This window comes from Loxodonta africana, chromosome 4 (genome assembly GCF_030014295.1).
Source record: "Loxodonta africana isolate mLoxAfr1 chromosome 4, mLoxAfr1.hap2, whole genome shotgun sequence".
Lineage (NCBI taxonomy): Eukaryota > Metazoa > Chordata > Mammalia > Proboscidea > Elephantidae > Loxodonta > Loxodonta africana.
In genome coordinates, this window is record NC_087345.1 from 35,460,898 (window position 1) to 35,485,603 (window position 24,706).

At 35.0% G+C, this 24,706-nt stretch overlaps 1 protein-coding gene and 1 long non-coding RNA gene across 2 annotated transcripts in view; one reads left to right on the forward strand and one right to left on the reverse strand.

The window, feature by feature from the left end:
- The window catches only part of CDK17 (cyclin dependent kinase 17), a 110,392-nt gene that overhangs the window by 75,465 nt on the left and 10,221 nt on the right, over window positions 1-24,706 (forward strand). The window contains exons 6-12 of the mRNA XM_003405273.4: window positions 7,105-7,161; window positions 8,242-8,356; window positions 9,263-9,357; window positions 9,608-9,670; window positions 12,947-13,070; window positions 22,455-22,575; window positions 24,151-24,248. Coding sequence (XP_003405321.1) covers window positions 7,105-7,161; window positions 8,242-8,356; window positions 9,263-9,357; window positions 9,608-9,670; window positions 12,947-13,070; window positions 22,455-22,575; window positions 24,151-24,248 — 673 coding nt within the window. The remainder of the gene's footprint in view (window positions 1-7,104; window positions 7,162-8,241; window positions 8,357-9,262; window positions 9,358-9,607; window positions 9,671-12,946; window positions 13,071-22,454; window positions 22,576-24,150; window positions 24,249-24,706) is intronic.
- LOC135231176 (uncharacterized) lies at window positions 1,085-24,202 on the reverse strand. The gene is made up of 3 exons (XR_010321718.1): window positions 24,118-24,202; window positions 6,585-6,670; window positions 1,085-4,253 (listed from the first exon to the last, which is right to left on the reverse strand). It is a non-coding gene; the product is annotated as an uncharacterized LOC135231176 (long non-coding RNA).

A 24,706-nucleotide genomic window follows, 5' to 3' on the forward strand; every position in this document is an offset into this window, starting at 1 on the left:
AAAAAGAGGGCTGGAAAGGATAGGATGGATCCAGACTATAAAAAGCCTTAGATGTCAGGCCAAGGAGTCTGGACTTCATCTCAAGTAATAAGAGAACATCGTAGGTATTTATTTAAGCTAGGACTGACATGATCATATTTTTGTTTCATAACCATAGCTTCAAGAAAAGTATAAACAATGAATTAGAGGAGAGAAAGACTAGAAGCAGGGAGATGAACTAGGAATCTATTCAAAATGAGGGTTGATGTGGCAGTCATAGTGGAAATAGAAAGTAGAAAGTAGATCCTGAGGATCGTGTAAAGACAAAGTAGATAGGACCTGGCACCCAGGTGGACTTTGTGTCTAAGGGAAAAGCAGTGAATGGATGATGACTACTGAGTTGCTGGCAATTGTTTTATCCCCTTTTACGTATTATATCATGGAATGTTTTTTATCCTCCAAAAGCATCTATTTTGGTGAGATAATCTAAAGAATAAAATATTTTATATTATACTATATATATATATACATTATGAGCACATATTTACTTGATATTCACCAATACGTAGTACTGTAAAAATGTAACACCAACTTGATTTTCTACTGTGTTTATTACTATCACATTTTTGATCACTGCCTAAGATAATTTTGTTAGAATAATTTTGTCATTTGCCCAGTTGAGTTAGTGCCCTTTGGTTATCAATTTTTATCAAAGATTGTTACTTAAGATGAATTTGGAGTTATTAAATGTTTAGATTGGGACTAAAGTATGATTTGATATCTGTGTAATTCTTAAAGCTATCATTTAAGAGCTATCTTTTGCAGTCCATATTAAATTAAGGAAAACAGTGCCCTCTAATGAATGTTTGGTGACTGAAGTTTTTTGTTGTGATTGGGTGTTCCTACCACTTCCCTTGTTTTTTGATACTGAAATGGCTTATAGAGTTCAGATTCTCCATGCCAGCTGTGTTTTGTTTTCTATCATTGCATCCCTTTCATTGTTCATCCATATTACCTAAAGAACAATCTCTTTTGAGATATATCAGAAAGTTATTCAAAATAGAAATCTGTACCCTAGGTTTATATTTAAAGTGGGGGGGGGGGATTGTTCAAGGTTAGGGGATGGATAGAAAGGGGATGGGCAAAAAGGTTTTTGCCACATGTATTAGAGTTCATGTTTACATACACAATATATTCATTATATACACAAAAAATAAAATAATTTTTTTCAATGTGGTCAGCTCTTTAGTATGGGTATCTGAATCCTAGGTTTATATGTGAAGGGAGAGAGTGAAGGTTAGAGGATGGATATGAAACAGGTAGGATAAAGAAAATGTTCTTTATGTGTATCAGAGTTCATGCATTCCATAGATAATATACTCTTTATCTAAAAAATAAAATAATATTTCAAGCAGATCAAATATAAATTTTTAGCTTTGTTTTTCTGAAAGTATAAAACTTTTATTTTCATATTTTCCAATAGCAATATGTAACAAGTTGTTGTGTTATTGTTAGTTACCATCATAGCGACTTTATGTATAACAGAACAAAATGTTGCCCAGTTCTGTGCCATCTTCACTATTGTTGCTATGTATGAGTCCATTGTTAAGGCTACTGTGTCAGTCATTTCACTGAGGGCCTCTGCCACCTTCACCAACCCTGTACTTTTCCAACCATGATGTCCTTTTCTAGCAATTGTTCTTTCCTGATGATGTGGCTAAAATTAGTGAGCTAAAGTCTTACCATCCTTCCTTCCAGGGAACATTCTGGTTGCATTTCTTCTAAGATTGGTTTATTTGTTTTTCTGGTGGTCTGCAGTATGTTAAATACAATTCAAATGCATCAATTCTTCTATCTTCCATTTCCACTGTCCAGCTTTCACATGCATATAAGGCAGTTGAAAAGACCATGGCCTGGGTCACGTGTACACCTTAGGTCATCATAGTGACATCTTTGCTGTTTAGGTCAGCTTGTGTAATACGTATAAGAGTTCAAATAACACAAAACATTTGATTGAGTAGGAATTAAGAAACAAGTCACAGAATTCATCTTTGCTGGAAAAAGTCACATAATAGGGCTAATTGGTTCCACTATAAATTCATGATCATCAACTTCAAATGAACCTTCAGTATTGACCGGCTACCCCAGTGTCTTTCTCTGGTTAGTGTTTCTCTTCTCACTGCAAGCTGATGATCCCTCCTCTTAAAAGATAAAGAGCAGAGAAGCCATTAGCCAGAAACTGCCTCATTTTCTCAATAACAGACATATAAATTTACCCACATCTATATCCATTCTGTTCTTTCCTTCTTTTAATATTGAGGAGTTTCTCCTATCACATATTCTGAGGATGCTTAGAATATTTGTTATTCCTATAGATTTGTGTATATTTAGTCTGTCCCTCTCAACTGAATTCTTCCCACTTTTTATTTAAACATCTTTTTTATTTATAATAGTTTTAGACTTATAGAAAAATTCCTAAGATAGTATACAAAGTTCCTGTATATACCACATATCCAGTTAACATTTTACATTGCTTTTCTTGTACAATTGTTATAACTAAGGAACCAGCACTGGTACATTACTATTATCTAAACTCCATACTTTATTCTTTTTCTCTCCCAGGGTCCCATCCAGGATACCACATTTAGTCATGTCTCATGTTAAAATATTGGTTATTAGCTTGCTGAAATACTATATAATATTCATTTATGGTTGTTAGGAAATGTAATATTCTAACTCAACGTGAAATTTTTTTTTACTGTCTAGGTTCTGGGAGTTAAATATTAAACTAATGAGAAAGCCCATAGTCAGGTGTAGTCAGGATTCATCAGAGCTTTGTTGCATCTAAAATCATGGCATATCTAGTGGAAGTTTTATGAGGAAAAGTGCAACTATAGAAGAATAAAAGCCTATATATGAAAATTTGTCTCATAATTATAGGTCATATACATTTTAAGAGTCTGCTCCTTCCTGTTTGCTCCTTCCTGTTTAGTGAGTGTTTAGAGTCCTCGTTCATGGCTCTACCGATATGTCATTATTAGTTGCCGTTGAGCCAGTTCTGACTCATAAGGGCCCTATATACAACAGAACAAAACACCGCTCAGTCCTGTGCCATCCTCACAATCGTTATGTTTGAGCCCATTGTTGCAGCTACTGTGTCAGTCCATCTTGCTGAGGGTCTTACTCTTTTTCACTGACCTTCTACTTTACCAAGCATGATTTCCTTCTCCAAGGACTGGTCCTTCCTGATAACATGTCCAAAGTACGGAAGATGAAGTCTCGCCATGCCCCTTTCTAAGGAACATTCTGACTATACTTCTTTCAAGACAGATTTGTTCATTCTTCTGGCAGTCCATGGTATATTCTAATATTTTTTGCCAACGCCGTGATTCAAAGGCATCATTTCTTCTTTGGTTTTTCTTATTCATTGTCTGGCTTTCACATTCATATGAGAAAATTGAAAATACCGTGGCTTCGGTCAGGCGCACCTTAGCCCTCAAAGCGATATCTTCGCTTTTTAACACTTTAAAGAGGTCTTTTGCATTAGATTTGTCCAGTATAGATCATATGTATTCCTTTCTTATTTCTAGGAGTAGGTAAGCGAAGAGGATATTAAGTCCTCATGTCTCTGAAAAATGATAAATGCATTATGGAGTGTGGAAGTAAGGTTCCAAATCCAACCACAACTTAGTAATTTATCTTTGGCTTATTATGTACAGATATGATGATGCTAACAGCAATTTTTATAAGATATATAAAAAAAAAAAAAACTAAGAATAAAGGTTTTCAATATCTTTCCTGCCCCTGCGTAATTGAAGAGAAAGAACACATTTCTATGAGTAATAACTTGGTAAATCTCATGGGATGGAAATGGTGTTTCAGAAAACCTCCCTCTTCCCCCTGGTCTGTCTTATACACACGCACACTTTTAGAATGAGACCTATAGAACTTGTACACATACTTCATTTGTTTTGAAGCTCAATTAAAATGGCATTGCCAGCATGTTAGTACATCTTTACAACGGCAGTACAGTGATTATGTTGCCAGATCCAAAGAAATAAAGAAATCTCCCGTAACTCTTGACACCATTACAAGTTATATTGAATTATAGTAAAGGTTTTTTTTCCCATCGTCTTATCAAAAAAAAAAAAAAATTTTTTTTTTTTTTTTTTTTATCCTCTAAGAGAGCCATCTGAACAGGAGTTTGGAGCTGCCAATAAGCAAAGTGTTCTCTTGAAACAATGACGTATCGGAAGAAACTCATCTTCATTTGTCTGGAAAGCAGAATTAGATTAGATTAAAGGGCTTTTTATATTATATTAAAATATAAAGCTTATCATGCCATCTCTTTAGCTATTACTTCCTTTTTTATAAAACATTTAACCTTAAAAAAAATTCTAAAATAATCTAAGATAGAACTCTGTGTAGATCCTGAACCCAAAAAAGCAAGAATCGTATCTGTCTTCTTTACTGTATCCCCAGCACCTAGCTTGTACTTGGTAAATGTTGAATAAATGAGCTTTGTCCTTTGTCCTCTGAATAATTTCTGTAGGAGAGCATGTCAACAATCTAGTCATTATATCTATTGTTAATCTTGTCATGTTCAGCAGCTAAAAATGCAAGCAAAAGTTTCTAAAAAATTTCATTTAAAGATCCAGTAAGTAATATTTGGATGTAATTCTTAAATCCTTAAAGTTGGAAATTATTAAAATGGGGGGTAGGGTAAGTGCACTTTACTCTTTGAATTAAGTTCTGACAGACAGTTCACTAGTATAGCCGTGTCTTTTGTCTGCCTGCCTGCATGGGTAGAACTCAGCTGTGCTGTTTACTTTATTAACCTATTATTCAAATTTAAATTCAGCCTCATAATTATAGTCAAAAGTTTACTTTCTTTTTCATAAAACAGATTTTTAGCATATTCTAGCGATGTCACTGAATTTCATTCCTTAAAGAGTGAGTTCGTAATAAGGTTTTGGTACATCCCTTATAGACTTTACCCCTTAGATGCTATATATGATATGGTAATCTCTATAACATTTTTGTCTTTATAGCCTTTAGTTTGTAGTCCATTTACATACACTTTAAAGTAAACCTGGGCATTTTATCATAGTCACCATTGGAATAAAGTGTGTTTGATGTTTCATGGACATACTAGTATTCATTCATTTAAGATAAAAAGATGAATAAGAAAAGAGTTGAGTCAATTCTGATGCATAGCAATCCTATAGGGTTTCCAAGGCTGTAATCTTTACGGATGCAGACTGCCACATCTTTCTCCTATGGAGCGGCTCATGGGTTTGAACTGCCAACCTTTTGGTTAGCAGCTGAGCACTTAGAGCTACTGCACCACCAGAGCTCTTTTCCATATACCTCTAAGTACCATTCATGTCTTCATTCAAATCAGGAAGAAGAGGGGAGGGTGAGGGTGGTGCCAGTCACATTTAAGATAAAAAGATAAGAAGATTTCCCTATCCTAAGAAGAAAAAATTTCTAGCTTACAGTTATGTTTTCCCATGTGCTTCTTAGATAATGACAATTTTATTTTATTTTTCAGGAATTTTAGTTTTGTTCATACTGGTTTCCATTTATTTTCACAATAGCTTTTTTTTTTTTTTCCTTTCCACAAGACTAAAAATTCATGGCAAAATTGCAGTTGTTCCAGATCTGTAAATTTAAGAGCCCGAATTCCAGAGATAGTATAAGAAAATGAACACATTCTATTGTAGTTCATGTGACCTTGGCAATTACCCTTTTTAAAGTACCAGTTATTTAAGACCATATGTAAATGGACTGTACAAACATACATAAACTAAAAGGTTATTCCACATCAGGCTGTCTTGTACCAGAAAATGGACTGTTTGCCACATTTTTGATACTACAATTTAAACTTCATTTGTATTTGTAAGTGTTATTTGGCAAAATTGTTGATAACAGAAAGCAAGTACTTAATATCTTTGAGTCATATGCAGGAAAATACATAAGCGGATGGTGTGTGATTCTAAAACTGAATTTTTTTATTTAGAATTTTATGGGAAAAAACCCTTCTTTACATATAGGGAAAAATGTCCATCACATATAGAAAAAATTATAAAAAGCAGTACTTCTCCAGTCATTCAGTAATACCACTTGTGACTAGAGTTTTTATTAGCTAACCAAAATGGAATGATTTTGTTTGACATGCAGTTTTCCATGTGGCTTTTAATATGATATGTATCATTGTAACAAAAGGATAAGAGCAATTTCTTTTGAGGGACTTTTGCTACTTTTGGCCATTCAGCTTTGGACATGAAGAAAATTTTCTTTTTCTATTTGTTTACCTTTTTTTCCTCAATTTTCTTTCTCAGTAACTTTCCATCTATATTTGCTTTTTTCTTTATTCCTAAATTGTTCATGCTTTTGTTTCTCTTTGTTTGCTGGTTTAGTTATTTTAGTTTTTAAATATTACATCTTTATTACATATTTAGGTGTATTACATATTTGCCTCATTCTTTGAGTCCATACAAAATAGGCAAGCAAGTTCAAGGTTAAAAAACAATGGATTTGAGAACTCGCTTTTAAAGCAATTTTTGGCGGGGGGGAGTGGAATGTGGCAGAATTAGACTTACATTGCTTTTTCCATGTCCGTTATTTCCTGATCCATAGCAGAGTATGATTTTCAGTTGTTTTTTAAGTTGTATTTTCGTTGGAAAACCTGAAAGAAAAATAGTATTTTAGGGCTTTCAGATCTTCTTAGGGAACACAAACGCTGGTACAGGATATATAGAAAAATTATTTTACAATTTCTTTGAGAAGAAATTTTTCTAAGATTGTTTAGTATCTTAAAATGCTGTGATGTCTTAAAATTTCAAGGCTTTAGAATGAAACAAAAAGATTTCATAATGAAATGTTAACTGATCTATTTAAAGGATGGGCTGATCATTTTAATGGTGAAGTCTAATGTTTTTGAACCTTTGAATGTTCTAACATAGAGTATATTTTAAAACTGGAAAGGGGTTCAACAAGTTGGTTATCATCAGATCTTTCTATTCTAAGACACTAGAGCAATGTAGTTTCAGAAGTTGAGAAAAAGATTCATTAAAATTTTAAGAATAACATCAAGTTTATAATTGTTTGCTTTCATTATAGTCAGAAATTGGGTTTGGGAAAATGGAAACCTACATCAAATTGGAAAAGCTTGGAGAGGTAAGTAAATACCTTTTTCAAAAATAAAAGACACTTTTTTTTTTTCTTGTTCCTTACATAAATCCCTGTGTAAATCCACAATTTTTGCCAACCTAGGAAAAAAATATGTAATCACTATTTTCTAAAAGATTATATCTTGTTCTGAGAAGGCAACAGATAGAAAGGAAAAAGCACTTCAATTCTTGAAGTTATTCCATCAGTTTGGGAGGAAATGAGTGCTTTTTTTCCTTTTTAAAAATACCCTTGTATTCTTTCGTTGAAGCAAAAAGTACTGTACTTTCTTGGTAACAAAACAGGCATCAATTTGTTAGCTTCCTGGCAGTCTGCTGTCTGTGCAGTCATATAGGAAATAGCGTGAGTTCAAACCTGTGAAAAATCAAAATACTATCTTTAAGAATAAAAACATGTCTCAATGATGGTCAGGGAAATTCTTGGCTGATAATACCTTGATTTCCTTGAACTTACACTAGTACTGACTAATTTCGAAAGAGCCTATGTCCCAGAGTGAGAAAGGGCAAAAAAATTATCATAGAGTTAGTTATTAGGGAAGCCTTGATGGAGTTTGAGGGCTAACTTGGCAAAGATGAAAGAGACCTCCTGTAGAATATGTTTGCTTTTTTTAGTGGATGTTTAATGTAGAAAGATTCTGAAAAGTCTGGAAACTTGGGTGAAACTTTTCTAATTTAACAACATGTTAGTTACATTTTCAAATTTCAAATAGTATGTTCAACAAGTTTTCTTCAGTCTCCACACACCATTGCAGGTAAAATATCTTTGTACATAAAGCTATCAATCCAGTCATTAAAGTACAAAAAATAAATATTTTCTTATGTTTCCATACTTTTGAGGCACTCTGTAGGGTTAGAAAAGTGCGGAAGCTGTGAAAATCTTCTTGGCTGTAGAAAATCAAGATGGATAATTGTGGAGTTTTCTTTGCAAGATGGAATTTAGCATATGCGTAGGAAAAAAAATTTTTTTTTTTTTTTTTTTAGAAATTCGGTTAGGGCTTTCTGTTGTATAGATTGTATAGATGGATGCTCATGATAATTTTGATGTATCTTTCAAAAATAAATTTTATAGGGAACATATGCAACTGTATATAAAGGCAGAAGTAAATTGACGGAGAATTTGGTGGCACTAAAAGAGATCCGATTGGAACATGAAGAGGGTGCACCTTGCACAGCTATAAGAGAAGGTATAATTTGGTCTTTCATGAGGAAATGTATTATGAAATTTATCTAGAACATTTTAAAACCAAAGCTGGATAATGAGTTAATTTTTTTGGAAGTAAAAAGTGCTTCCAAACCCATTGCTATCAAATTGATTCCAACTCATAGCAACCCTCACAGGGTTTCCAAGGAGTGACAACTGGTGGATCCAAACTGCAGACCTTTTTTGGTTAGCAGCCAAGTTCTTAACCACTACGGCTCCAGGGCTCCAGAAAAAGAGCTTAGATATAGAAATAATAGCTGAGTGGAAGATAAATTTAGACTAAAAAAAAAAAGTTAATTTTTAAAACTGAAATATCCAACAGAGAGGGATTAAACTGTAATACTATATTGTATAGTTTATAATGAAATACTATGGAGGCATTAAAAATCATTTTCCTGTATAAATATTTGCCATAGAGAAATGTTATTATATATTGGTGCATGGGAAAACTAATTATAAACTAATATATACAGTAAGTTAATGTACTTACATCATGATACCATTTTATAAAGAAAAGGTAGATTATTCAGAAAACTGAGGCAACTGGTTAGCAATTTAGGGCGGGGAGTACTTGGCACTTTATATCCAAATGAATCCCAAAAGTCTCAATAGTTAACATTTAAGAAAAAGCAGAAGATAATGTAGAGAGTTTTATTATAATATTGTGGACAATTTTAAGTGTTGTAACATCAAACCCAGAACCATGAAAAAAAGATTGTTAAGCTTGATTCTGTTAAAATTTCTACTGCCAGTCTCCCTGGTGAATCACTGATTTAAATTCAAGAGAATCTTAAACTCAATCAAATCATGTGCTAAATTTACTTCAGGTTTTTACAAAGACTGGCTACTACTACACAGACTGAATAATTGACTTTTTTCTGTTTTGCAGTTTCACTGTTAAAGGATCTAAAACATGCGAATATAGTTACCTTACATGACATTGTTCACACAGATAAATCTTTGACTCTGGTCTTTGAGTATCTGGTAAGCATTAAATAATAAAAAAAAATATATTTAATTTTGCTTTAAAAATCAGAGCAAGAAATTGAACTTTTTAACAGCCCCAAAGACATTATTGCTTAGATGTTGGTATTTAATTAAATTTTGTTTGTGATGCATCCAATATCTTTCCTTGAAAAGCAACTTATTTTTAAAATTTAAATACCATTAATTGAATCTGCCATGCATTCTGAAAATTATATGTCTCATAATGAAGTACTATTTTTTTTTTAAGGACAAAGACCTAAAACAGTACATGGATGACTGCGGAAACATCATGAGTATGCACAATGTAAAGGTATGTTGAAGTACATAGTGTGAAATTTTATTTAAATTTAGGCAAACACTGCATAATGAAATGTACAGGCTTCATAACTGTTCCGTTTCCGGATTTTCTATGTGGTGTTTCAAATAGGTTACTGTCCTCTGAACATATTTACACAGACCTCTACTTACTACACTTTAGCATTTCTTAGGATTAGACCTTTTTGTAGAACCGCTTCACATTAAAAGTATTTTAAAAACTACTTTTGAACTTCCACACACATTTTGATTTAATGATACAGCCTTCCTTAAAAGGCAAGAATTCTCAAAAACCTGGTCTTCTGCTGGGGCAGGTCATGTGCCCACCTGAAGCCTGGAAGGCTATAGTACTCACAGAAGAGAAAGGAGAGCGGATAGTAGGGTTCAGTAAGCAGTCTCGGTCATAAGTATTCATTTATTTTAAAAAATGAATTGGACTTTTGATAGATTCCGGTTTCTTAAAATCACTTTCTGAGCTTTAAGAAAGTCACTTAAATCTAAATTTCTATAGTGCTCATATTCTGTTGAAACTGTTTAATGATGTAATGAAAATACTGTAGATACTCTGAGAGACCTTTATGTAATAAAACCCTTTTGTAGTGTGAAAAAAACAAACTACTTTTGACATCTCCTTTCACGTGATAGGAGCCCTGGTAGTGGAGCAGTTAAGAGTTTGACTACTAACCAAAAGTTCGGCAGTTCGAATTCACCAGCCACTCCTTGGAAACCCTATAGGGCAGTTCTGCCCTGTCCTGTAGGGTCAGTATGAGTTGGAGTCAACTCAATGGCAATGTATTTTTTGGGTTTTTGGTTCATGTTATAACACTGATTTTCTTTAATATAAATGTTACAAGTGTATTCTGCTTAAAAAAAAAAAAGTATGATATCAAAATTCAAATGTTTAAAATAAATAAAAATGGTGAGTGTGTTCTGCAGAAGGCCTACTTTAAATGGCAAACTCCCATGATATATTTAAAGAACAACAACAGCAACAAAAAATAACTTTTCAAGGTGCTAATCTAATGAATAAGGGTGGCAGAAAAGTTTGGTATAGTGTTTAGTGTGAGATGAAACCCAGAATAATTAATTGAGTAAAAGCATTGGATATAGTTGTTTTCTTCCAGTAGGTCTCTTTGATCTGACTAGTATACTCCAAATTTAGCAAAGATTTAATTCATCCAAACTCAGCCAACAGTTTGTGAGAGCCTATTCTGGAAATAGACTACTCTAGCTGTGTATTTGAGATATTTTCAATTCTGTAGATAGTAATTTTAAACATATATATATATATATATATATATATGTATGTAACTTACGTATTTTTAAATAGTAATTTTGGTAGATACAAAGGAGATGTTACTAAAACACAGCTCACAGCATAGGTACATGTTGCTATAAGAATTTTTAAATAGGGCTCTAAGTGTAAATTTATTTACCTATACCTTCTTTAAGAATTGTTTTCATTTTGCAAGGTGCTGTGAATCTCATTTGTATATATTTCTGTTTGTGATTTTTGTTTTTCCTTTCATATTAGTAATAATTTGGAAAGACCTTAATTGTCATAGTTTGACAAAGATTTGAGAAGTTTGTATTTTTTAAGCCAGGCCTACATGGCTGATTTAAGTTGGAAAGCATTTTATTCCCTTGTACTTTTTAAACACGTTGTTGTTGTTCCTGTTAGGCGCCGTCGAGTCAGTTCCGACTCATAGTGACACTGTGCACAAGAATGAAACGCTGCCCGGTCTTGTGTCATCCTTACAAAAACCCATTGCCATCGAGTCGATTCGAACTCATAGCAACCCTAGAGGGCAGGGTAGAACTGTCCCATAGGGTTTCCAACGAGCAGCTGGTGGATTCAAACTGCCAACCTGTTTGGTTAGCAGCCGAGCTCTTAATCGCTGTGTCACCAAGGCTCCTCCAAACATAAAAGGCAATAGGAATATAGAGTAAAGAGTAATTTTAGAATTCTCATAACACACAAATATGTAGAGTATAGAAACTCTGTGCTTTTGAATTCATTGAGACCTCTTTTTCTCCTATTGCTTTGGCTTGTTCTCAGTGTGCTAACGCTCTGTTTTTCACCTACAAGTGAACTGAAGGTGCATTCTTGAGTCCTTTGCACTTGAGGTTCTTTCTGTTAGGCCCAAAGACGCGAAGATTTCCTATGTTCCACATCCCTTTTTCCACCAAAAAGCCTGCCACTAGTTTTATAGGACTTGCTTTTCTCAAAGAGTCACTGAGTGCTAATCATAGCAGATTTGAAGGCTGAGTAGGAGGCACTGAAATAAAGTCCCCTAGGAGGTGGGTGAATGAAGCTGGTTTAGGTTATTTTTATAGGATATAATTTGCTAGAACTATACAGCATCATATACAGCACCTTGTAGTTTTCATAAAACCACCAATTCTGATGCCTTATTTTTAAGACACTGCCCAGATTTTTGTGTGTGTGTGGTTTTTTATTTTGCCAGAATTTCATAAGCAAACTGTAAACCTTAGAGCCCTGTAAGTTTATGAGGATATATTTATTTTTAATTATTTTTTGTAACAATTGAGCCATTACTGCTAAGACAAAGTTTCATTTAGGTATTGTAAGACTTAAAAAAGTCTTACAATTTCAGGTATTTTAAGACTTAAAAAAGGGGCAGATGCTTCAAATGTTGTTATTGTTATGTGCCATCGAGTCAGCTCTAACCTGTAGAGACCCCGTGTACAACAGAATGAAACACTGCCTGGTCCTGCGCCATCCTCACAGTCATTGCTATGCTTGAGCTCATCATTGCAGCCACTGTCAGTCCATTTCCTTGAGGGCCTTGCTCTTTTTCACTGGCCCTCCACTTTACCAAGCATAATGTCCTGCTCCAGGGACTGGTTCCTCCTGATAATATGTCCAAAGTATGTGAGATGTAGTCTCGCCACCCTTGCTTCTAAGGAGCATTCTGTCTGTACTTCTCCCAAAACAGATTTGTTTGTTCTTTTGGCAGTCTGTGGCACATTCCATATTCTTAGCCAACACTGTAATTCAAAGGCATCACTTCTTCAGTCTTCCTGATTCATGCTTCAAATAGAATAATAAATTGTAAAACTCGGAAAACAATGATATGAAGAAAAGGTTTTGTACCTAAAAAAAAAAAAAAAAAAAAAAAAGGGTGTGGTTATTTTTCTTCTTTTACTTTTCTAGACCAGTTACTTTTTTGCCTACCCTAACTTATGCTTATAGCAAAGTATGTCTCATTGTTTTTAAGACTAATTTCTATTTATTTCTTTCTTATAGCTGTTTTTATACCAAATTTTACGTGGTTTGGCATATTGCCACAGAAGAAAGGTGTTGCATCGAGACTTGAAACCACAGAACCTCCTCATTAATGAAAAAGGAGAATTAAAGCTAGCAGATTTTGGTATGGAACGTGTGAGATGTTTGTAAACACTTTCAGGATATTAAGTTTTCTAAAACAACTATTGTTACAGTGTGTCATCACTTTCATGTGGGTTTAGAATTTTTCTCGGTAGCTCACAGAGTAAGAGATTTGACAGAACCTTGGTGGTGAGTTGTTTGTGATCATAAGTGGCAAATACAAAAAGCTACTGGTTCTCAGGTGTGGTCCGTAGATCTCTAGGGTCCTGAGATCCTCTTAGGAGTCTCTAAGGTAAGATATATTATCATACTTGTACTAAGATGTCATTTGCCTTTCACTGTGTTAATATTTGCACGATTATCTAAGAGCAGTAAGGAGTAAAGCTTCTGGTGCCATAGTAGAAATCAAGGCAGTGGCACCCAGCTGGACTTTGCAGTCATTGTATTCTTCACCACTCTACACTTGTAGGAATCAAGTGCTGGTTACATTTTAAAAGGTTCTTGGTGAAGCAGTACCATTTATTATTAAATCTCCATCCCTGAGTCTTTTTAGTATTCCGTGTGGTGAAATGGGAAGATCTCTGAAGCACGTTTGCTGCACACAGAAGTACTGAGGTTACTTTACACAAGAAAAAGTACTTCTGTACTTATTTAAGTGCAAGCTGAACCAGCCCTTTTTTATTTTTCATGATACATCATTTTTACTTGGAAAAAAAAAAAAATGACCATCGAGCTGTGGCTACTCAGACTTGGGTACTTGGCACACATTTACTTGAAAATGAATGCAGTGAGCCTGTCATTGCAAGGAAAACAACTGAAAGTATTTCTTTCCAACAGTAAAATTTGAGTTCTTAAGTAGAAATTAGATTTTGGAAAGTTGAATCTGCCACTTAAGCTTGTTAGCTTCCTAATACTAACTTTTCTCATTAGAGCAGTGGTGATACACAAATATGATTTTGTTGAGATCTGCATACTCTGGGAACCAGTATTTTTCTAATGACAAATGCAAGATATTGCAAAATCGTATGTGAGTAAAAGATCCAAAGCACAAGGTAGACCAAAGGATTTTAATGTAACAGTATGACAAGTACATTGATACAGTTTCAGTCGCCACAAAACATTTTCAAGTTCTGAAGTAGTATCAAAGAAGAATATCTGCGATTATCAGAAAAGGCTGTTAAAATGCTAGTCCTCTTTCCAGCTTCATATCTGTGGAGCTCCATTTACTTCATTCAAAGCTATAAATCACAACAGATTGAATGCAGAAACAGATAATGACAATCTAGCTGTTTTCTGTTAAGCTAGATGACATTAAAGAATTTTGCAAAAGTGCAAAACAGTGCCATTCTTTTTTACTAATTTTTGTTTTGTTTTGGATAGAATATTTTTCATAGAAAATGTCATCCATACTAACATGTAATGACTGGTGTTTTTAATGAGTAAATATTTTTTTCTCAGTTTTAATTTCTAATATGGCAGGTATCAGTAAATGTAATCCACATAAACAAAATCTCTTTGAGTTCTCAATAATTTTTAAAAGTGTAAAGGGGCCCTGAGACCAAAAAGTTTAGAAGCCACTACTGAAAAGAATTTTCTTAATATGCCTACGATCATGACCCTGGGTCTATATGCACAGTGATTTAATTGACAGCTGTTTGTATGTATCTCTTCAGCTAATCAGACTTTAATAGATTAGAGAGGAAGATGAAATTGCACATTCTTTTTGCTCGTAGGAGGATTAAGCTTTTTAGTAATTGTCTCATGCTTAATAAGATCTAAAGGGTTTTACTTTCTAGTGAATCATACGGATTATATGATTGGAAGCCTGCAAAAGAATATTTATTAAACTTTTTATATTGTAACAATTTTGTGTAACTTTGAATTTTTTATATTCTACATTTGTAAGTTTGAATACTCTAATAGAACTTAGTTTTAAATAGCCCATGCTTTTGTCATTTCCATATTTAGCATTTATGAATTTTCCATAAATGACTTTGGTAGTTTTACTTTGAAGTATTTCATTAAATTTGATAAATATGAAAGTTTCAGGTATTATTTTGTTAGCAACGGATTAAGAGTTCACTGTTATTAACTAGTTCTTTCTAGAAATTCCTATACTTTTGCTCATTTAACATTTACTGTTCGTTTGAAAGGTAGGGTTGTTTATTTGTATTTCCTTCCTTTAAAAGAAATGGGTGGGCCCTGTGTATTTAAACAAAAACTTAAAGTTATTTGCATATGTTTACATAGGTCATAAAGTCTCTTTCCAAGCATAGTTTATGTAATTATTTCCCTTATAATTATTATTTTCTCTCTCTCCTTTTTTTAGTTTTAGACAAGCTGCACTTATTGCTCCTTGTTCCTTAACCCCCAAATGAATGGCAGTGATAGAAAGACCCCACATGGCTATTAGAAATGCAAAAGGAATGTCAAGGACCATCAAAAAAATCTGCTTTTATTGGAGAATAGTTTGAGTGCTTTATATTTTGCTTCTAAACTCCACAAAGCAAGCCAAGCAAATTTTATCTTCCCACAGGCCACCAAGAAATTCTGAATATTTTATGAGATGGCATAATCAACTTTGTTTCTATTACTTTAGTTATTTTTTATTGGTTGCACAGTAAATGTTCTTATGGATGCAAGTAAGGGAGGGTCATGTAACTCACTGTTTATACTATAAATTGTTCTTGGAACCCTGTGAAAATTCTACTTCCCCTCTTGTGATTGGTGAAATTCAGAGATCTAGGTTCTACTAATATAGATAGGCATTGTCATTAATACTAGAAAATAATTTGAATATGAGGAACTACTAATAGATATTTTCATTAATAATGGAAAATGCCACCATATATAATAATGTCATATCACATTTAATTAATTTGCTTTGGGAAAGATTATTGGTCATTTTACTTCATGCCAGGACTGAAATTCTACTTGTGAACCAGGACATGTTTGAGGAAGCACCCTCTTTCAGAACCCCTCAGTAGCAGGAGATTAAGTGCTAAGGAAATTGTAACTGGCAGTTTGCTTTGATTGTATAGTCTATAGGACAGGAAGTTCGTGGCTCTGTCTTTTAAGCTTCCATGTACCAAAAACTAAACCAGATCTGTTGCCATAGTAGACTCAGTGAAACCCTGTAGGACAGAGTAGAACTGACCCATAGGGTTTCCAAGTCAGTAATTTTTTGTTTTTTTTCTTTTTATCGTGCTTTAGATGAAAGTTTACAAAACAAATTAGCTTCTCATTCAACAATTAATACACAAATTGTTTTATGACATTGGTTGCAATCCCCATGATGTGTCAGCACTCTCCCCTTCTCCACCCCAGGTTCCCAATTTCCATAGAACTCATTTTCCTGTTCCTTCCTGCCTTCTTGTCTTTGCTTTTGGACAGATGTCCCCATTTGGTCATGATCGAGCTACTGAGCACATTTCTCACATGTGTTATTGTTTGTTTTATAGACCTGCTTAATCTTTGGCTAAAGGGTGAACTTGGGGAGTGATTTCAGTTCTGAGTTAAAAGGGTGTCTGGGGACCATAGTCTTGGGCTTCCATAGCCTGACCAGTAAGTCTGGGGTTTTTTTTTTTTTTTTTGGGTGAATTTGAATTTTGTTCTACATTTTTCTTTTGCTGTGTCCGGGACCTCTATTGTGATCCCTGTCAGAGTGGTTTGTGGTGGTAGCCAGGCACCATCTAGTTCTTCTGCGCTCAGGCTGTTGGAGGCTGTGGTTCATGTGGTCCATTAGTCCTTTGGACTAATTTCTCCCTTGTGTCTTTGGTTTTCTTCATTCTCCTTTGCTCCGGATGGTATGGGACCAGCAAATGTATCTTAGATGGCCATTCACAAACTTTTAAGACCCTTAGACCCTACTCACCAAAGTAGGATATATAGCATTTTCTTTATGAACTATGTTATACCAATTTACCTAGATGACCCCCGAGACCATGGTCTGCAGCCTTCTACCCAGTAACTCAGTTCCTCAGGGAGTTTGGATGTGTCTATGAAGCTTCTATGACTTTGCCTTGGTCAAGTTGTGCTGACTTCCCCTATATTGTGTGTTGTATTTCCCTTTACCAGAGTTATTACTTAACTACTATCTAGTTAGTGATGTCCCCTGTCCAGTCCTTCCTTCCCTCATAACCATCAAAGATTGTTTCTTTCTTGAGTTTTCATAATAGTGGTCTCATACAGTATTTGTCTTTTTGTGGTCGACTTATTTCACTGCTGCTAACCAAAGGGTCGGCAGTTCGAATCTGCCAGGTGCTCCCTGGAAACTCTATGGGGCAGTTATACTCTGTCCTACAGGGTCGCTATGAGTCGGAATTGACTCGACAGCACTGGGTGGGTCTGGGTTATTTCACTCAGAAAAATGCCGTCCAGATTTATCCTTGTTGTGAGATGTTTTGCAGATTCGTCATTGTTCTTTATTATTGCGTAATATTCCATAGTGTGTATTATGTACCATAATTTGTTTATCCATTTATCTGTTGATGGGCACTTAGGTTGTTTCCATCTTTTTTGCTATTGTGAATAATAATGCAGTGAACAGGGCTGTGAATATTTCTATTCATGTGACAGCTCTTATTTCTCTAGGCTATATTACTATTAGTGGAATTGCTGGATCATATGGTATTTCTATTTCTGGTTTTTTAAGGAAGTGCCATATTATTTTCCAAAATCATTGTATCATTTTACATTCCTGCCAACAGTGTATAAGAGTTCCAGTCTCCCCACAACCTCTCCAACATTTGTTATTTTCTGTTTTTTTGCTTCTTGTTTTTGTTAGGTGCTGTCGAGTCAGTTCTGACTCATAGCAACTCTGTGTACTACAGAATGAAACACTGCCTGGTCCTTCACCATGCTCACAACTGTTATTATGCTAAAGCCCATTGTTGCAGCCACTGTGTCAATCTATCTCGTTGAGGGTCTTTCTCTTTTTTGTTGATCCTGTACTCTACCAAGCATGATGTCCTTCTTCAGGGACTTATCCATCCCGATAACATGTCCAAAGTATGTAAGATGCAGTCTCGCCATCCTTGCTTCTGAGGAGTGTTCTGGTTGTACTTCTTCCAACAGTGCCAGTAATATCGGGGTGAGATGGTATCTCATTGTAGTTTTGATTTGCATTTCTCTAATGGCTAATGATTGTGATCATTTCCCTATGTGTCTGTTAGCCTCCTTAATGTCTTCTTTGGTGAACTGTCTATTCATATCCTTTGCCCATTTTTTAACTGAATTATTTGTCTTTTTGTTGTTAAGGTGTTTAGAGATTAAACCCTTGTTGGATATGTCGTAGCCAAGAAATTTTTCCCAGTCTGTTGGTTCTCTTTTTACTCTTTTGATGAAGTCTTTTGATGAACATAAATGTTTAATTTTTAGGAGATTCCGGTTATCTAGTTTATCTTCTGATATTTGTACAGTGTTAGTTATAGTTTGTGTCCTATTTATGCCATATATTGAAACGCCTGGTGTTGCACTATTTTTTCTTCCATGATCTATGTAGTTTTAGGTTTTATATTTAGGTCTGTGATCCATTTTGAATTAATTTTTGTGTATGGTGTGAAGTATGGGTCCTGTTTTTTTTAACAGATGGACATCCAGTTTTGCCAGCACTAATTGTTAAAGAGACTGTCTTCCCCACTTAATGGACTTTGGGCCCTTGTCAAAGATCAGCGACCATAGGTAGACGGATTTACGTCTGGGTTCTCGATTTCATTCCATTGATCTATGTGTCTGTCATTATACCAATACCAGGCTATTTTGACTACCATACCTGTATAGTAGGTTCTGAGGTCAGACAGTATGAGGCCTCCTATTTTGTTCTTCTTCCTCAGCAATGCTGTAATTATCCAGGGCCTTTTTCCTTTCTATATAATTTTAATGATTCGTTTTTCCATCTTGTTAAAGAATGCTGTTGGTATTTGGATATGGATTGCATTACATCTGTAGATCACTTTGGGTAGAATTGACATTTTCACAATGTTGAGTCTTCCTGTACATTGAGGATTATATGTTTTTCTACTAATGTAGGTATCTTTTGGTTTCTTGCAGTAGTGTTTTGTAGTTTCCTTTGCATAGGTCTTTTACATCCCTGGTGATATTTATTTTCCTAAGTGTTTTATTTTTTTAGGGGCTATTATTAATGGTACTGTTTTTCTGATTTCCTTTTAGAAGTTCTCTTTATTGGTGTGTAGGATTCAAAATGAGTTTTATATGTTGATCTTGTATTGTGCTGCTGTGCTGAATCTTTGTGTTAGTTCCGGTAGTTTTCTTATGGAATCTTTAGGGTTCTCTATGTAGAGTATTGTATTATGTCCAAGTAGAGATAGTTTTACTCCTTCCTTACCAATTCAGGTGCCCTTTATTTCTTTTTCTTGCTTTATTGGTCTAGTTAGGACTACAAGCACAGTGTTAATTAGGAGTGGTAATACAAGGCATCTTTGTCTTATTCTTGTTCTCAGGGGGAATGCTTCCAACTTCTCTCCATTGAAAATGATGTTGGCTGGTGGTTTCTATAACAACAACAACAAAAAAACCATTGTCGTTGAGTCGATTTTGACTCATAACGACCTATAGAACAGAGTAGAACTGCCCTATAGGGTTTCCAGAGAGTGGCTGGTGGATTTAAACTGCTGACCTTTTGGTTAGCAGCCGAATGCTTAACCAATGCACCACCAGGGTTTTATATAGATGCCCTTTATTATGTTGAGCAATTTCCCTTCTATTCCCATTTTATTGAGAGTTTTTATCAGGATTGATGTTGGACTTTATCAAATGGAAGGAGGTAACCTTTATGGAAGCAGATTGCCACATCTTTCTCCTGCAGAGCGGTTGGTGAGTTCAAACCACTGACCTTTTGGTGGTTAGCAGCCGAGTGCATAAGCCACTCTGCTACCAGGGCTCCTAAACTTCCATACAGCCCACAGTTAATATTAGGAAGAGAAATCAGAAAGATGTCCCATCCTGCCACTTACCAAATTTGGTAGGGAAATAATTGGTGGACTTACTTCACCAAGTTGGGATTGTAGGGTAAAACTGATAATTAAATAAAATTGTGTCAGCATTGACCAGTTAAATCCTTTAGGCATAAATTGTTGTTATTAGTTGCCATCAAATTGATTCTGACTCATGGCAACCCCATGTGTGCAGAGTAGAAATACTCCATAGAGTTTTCAAGGCTGTAACCTTTTAGAAGTAGATCACCAGGCCCGTCTCCTGAGGAGACTCTGGGTGGATTCGAACTGCCAACCTTTTGGCTAGTAGTCAAGCATTTAATTTATTTGCACCACCAGGGACTCCTTAGACATAATACTGAACTAAGATAGCGTGCATACCGCCTGCTCCTTTAAGTTTCTGGTATCATTTGTGTGACTGTATCTGATTTAATAAAATTAAATTATACTCTTCTGACATTTTTCTTATTTACTATTTTAATCAGATACATAATTATATGTAACAGAAATCTCAGCCTCAAAAATGATTTCTTCTTTATTATTCAAAGTAAGATATGTGTTAAATTTATATTTCTTGCTTCAGGTACCCTTTAAAGTTGCTTTTTCTCAGGTGACCAGGAATTGAAGGCTTAGAGGTAGTAAAAACAAATATGCTAGTGGCTCAAGAGATAAAGTTGCAAACTCTACCTAGCCCTTATTTCTGAACAAACCATGAACTCCATATTAAATTGGCAAAGGAATGATACGTCTTCCATCATTTAAGGCAGTTAATACTATCCAAAGGTGATAAGGTTCATCTTATTCTAAAAGAATTATCTGTATAACTTAAAACCTAAAAAAGAGTAAAAAGCAGAATTGAAACTTATTCCAAGGATGTTGTTAGTTGCCGTCGAGTCAGTTCTGACTTATGATACTTTCTCTAAATAGACTTCCATAAGAAACTTGTTGATAAAACTCAAAAGGTTCATGGAACAATAACTTCAGGTTTTTAAATAAAAATTAGTATAGCAAATGAAAGTTGGAATCAGGTTAAAAGTTGGTAAGTGCTTATATCTGTAAGAAATCAAACTGTGTTATCTCAGTGTCATCCTATTTTGTGTTAATTGAAGTTCACCTAAGAAATGATTCTGGCATCATGATTCATGGAGAGAAGGAAAATGTCTTGTGTTTAAATTAACCCAGACACAGTACCAGGTGCCTTCAAATGCATTAAAGTAAGCATAGTCTTTGTTTAGGAATTATTATTATTTAGTATTAGATTTGCTAGAATGGGAATTCCAGAACACTTAATTGTGCTCATGAGGAACCTTTACATAGATCAAGAGGCAGTTGTTCGGACAGAACAAGGGGATACTGATTGGTTTAAAGTCAGGAAAGGTGTGCATCAGGGTTGTATTCTTTCACTATACCTATTCCATCTGTATGCTGAGCAAATAATACGAGAAGCTGGACTGTATGAAGAAGAATGGAGCATCAGGATTGGAGGAAGACTCATTAACAACCTGTGTTATGCAGATGACACAACCTTGCTTGCTGAAAGTGAAAAGGACTTGAAGCACTTAGTGATGAAGATCAAAGACCACAGCCTTCAGTATGGATTACACCTCAACATAAAGAAAGCAAAAATCCTTACAGCTGGACCAATAAGCAACGTCATGATAAACAGAGAAAAGACTGAAGTTGTCAAGGATTTCATTTTACTTGGATCCACAATCAACAGCCATGGAAGCAGCGGTCAAGAAATCAAAAGACACATTGCATTGGGTAAGTCTGCTGCAAAGGACCTCTTTAAAGTGTTGAAAAGCAAAGATGTCACCTTGAAGATTAAGGTGTGCCTGACTCAAGCCATGGTATTTTCGATCGCATCATATGCATATGAAAGCTGAACAGTGAATAAGGAAGACCAAAGAAGAATTGATACCTTTGAATTGTGGCGTTGGCGAAGAATGTTGAACATACCAGGGACTGCCAAAAGAACGAACAAATCTGTCTTAGTAGTACAACCAGAATGCTTCTTGGAAGCAAGGATGGTGAGACTGCGTTTTACATACTTTGGACATGTTGTCAGGAGGGATCAGTCCCTGGAGAAGGACAACATGCTTGGCAAAGTACGGGGTTAGTGGAAAAGAGGAAGACCCTCGACAAGGTGGATTGACACAGTGGCTGCAACAATGAGCTCAAGCATAACAACAATTGTAAGGATGGCTCAGAACCCGGCACTGTTTCATTCTGTTGTGCATAGGGTCGCTATGAATCGGAACTGAATTGATGGCACCTAACAACAACAACATTAGATTTGCTGATCCAAGATCATGAACACTCAAAAAAAAATTCATAAAAATAATTTTTTGAAGCTTCTTGAAACTACCAGGGAGCCATCTCAGGCATCCCTTAGTCTGGAGTTATGCTGAGGCAATGGGCTGGGAATCCATTTTAGCTATTTCTTAAATCTTTATTTTCTTTTCCCTGTGAAGGACTAGCCAGAGCCAAGTCAGTTCCCACAAAGACCTACTCAAATGAAGTTGTCACACTGTGGTACCGGCCTCCTGATGTGCTTCTGGGTTCCTCAGAGTACTCAACACAGATTGACATGTGGTAAATATATGCAGATGTTATTATGTATAGTTCTGAAAGAATCATAGCTGTTAATACGGGGCATGCTAATAGATCCTTAACTTTCAAGGAGATATTATTTTAAGGAACTATGGTGTAACGATTGAGTTCTGCCATGGGAGTAAGATCATCTAGGTTTAAATACTAATTCTGCCACTTATAATTATATAATAACCTTACTTAAATTATTGGCCTGTGCCTCAGTGCCCTCATTTGAGGAAATAGGAATGGTGACTATTTATATAGTAACTTTTTCGAAGGCTGTTCTGTGACTACTGTTAAAACTAAATGAGCTGATCCATACAAAGCACTTAAAAGATTGTCTTATAATAGTAATTTAAAACATAATTCTTTTTATTCACCATTTAATATTGACCAGAATTCACCTGCTATAAATTGATGAAAAAATAATTATCAGAATATAGGTAGCCATCTTTCTTACACACCACTGTGATCATGACATTACTCATGTGCCTTTGTTGCCTACAGTTCCTCAATCTGGTAATTTAAAGATTTCCATAAGATATCTCTAAACTAGCCTTTCCAACTTAATTCAGACTATTCCTCTACACAGATAATCCCTTTTAGTCAAATGGGCTACTCACTGTCACTCAAAAATAATCTGAACTTTTCCACCATTGCTCTTTTCTTCATACCATTCCACCCATCTGAAATGCCTGCTCTGCTCCTCTGACTGTGCCCTGTGCCTAGTGACCTTCAAAATACAGCTCTTCATAAATCCTTCCTTTTCCCCAGCAGCAGATGGTAATTCCTTCCTCTGATCTGCAGTAGCATTTAGAGTCTATATTCTTCATGTAGTGATATAGTCATATACTTCCTCCTGTTGTTGTCTTGAACAATTATATAAAATCTTGTTTTATATAACATTTTAGCAAGTAAAATTTTATATACAGTTACTGGATTGTGAGCCCTTTAATGGAAGGACTGTGTCTTAAAGTTAAGTGTATTCACATAGTTCCTGGAAGACACTGTCCATTCACTTAGCCTCCATCCCTTTCTCTTCCTTCTCTTATACACACACACCCTGCACCTACATGTTCTATCTGTGCTTCCTACATGAAAAATCTTGAGTCATTTGCTTCTGTCTGTCCCTACTGCCCACTGTATTACTTCGGGTCACTGTAATCTCCTGAATTATCATAACAATCTCTTCAGTTGGCTTTCTTCCTTCCTGTCTTATGCCTCCTTCCAGTCCGTGATCCATATTATAGCTGATATAAGGATTCAATGAGATAATAATTAAAGCACTTAAAAAAATAGCTCCTAACAGATAGTAAGCATTCCATCATTAGCTGTTGTTAATGTTATTCTTCATGGATCATGCAGAGGAGAGCTGAACATTTTAAGTAGAAAAAATGGATATAGCAATATGAAAGTTGAAACAAATAGGGTAAATGTTAACAATTTAATTTTATTTGGTTCTGAAAAATCTCTGCAGGAGGGTTACTAGTAGGCTTGTACAAAAAAGGTTCTTGGCTTCATAATGTGTAAATGATCACTCACCTTTTTTTTTTCCTTTCATGGTATATTTTAAAGGGGTGTTGGTTGCATTTTCTTTGAAATGGCTTCTGGAAGACCTCTGTTTCCAGGATCAACTGTGGAAGATGAACTGCACTTAATTTTCCGACTGCTAGGTAACAAAGAAATCTTTTCCAGTGATTTTGCACCTTTGATCAACTAACTAGATAGTATTTCATCTCTAAAAAATTTATATTTAAAAATTTGATACTGAGACCATGTAAATAACTGTTATTTATAGGAATTACAGTTGCATAATTATAAAGACTGATCTTTCTAGGTAACTTCTCCTTTTCATTTACTGAAGTCTGACTTTTGCAATAAAGATTTTATGGAAGAACAGAGAAGAAAAATACTATTGAATATTGGCCTTTAGCATATTACTAGGAAATATTTCTAGCTTAGGTGTCAACTAGATAGAAAAGGGCCAGGGCACCATCATTTTTATGGCATCATTGCATAATCCGGTAAAATCCATATACGTTAATTATGTCTGTCATTCCAGTTTCAGTTGAAATAGTTCAGTCATCTAGTAAATGTACAGTGTTCTCTAAGACACTTTCCTAGTTACTTC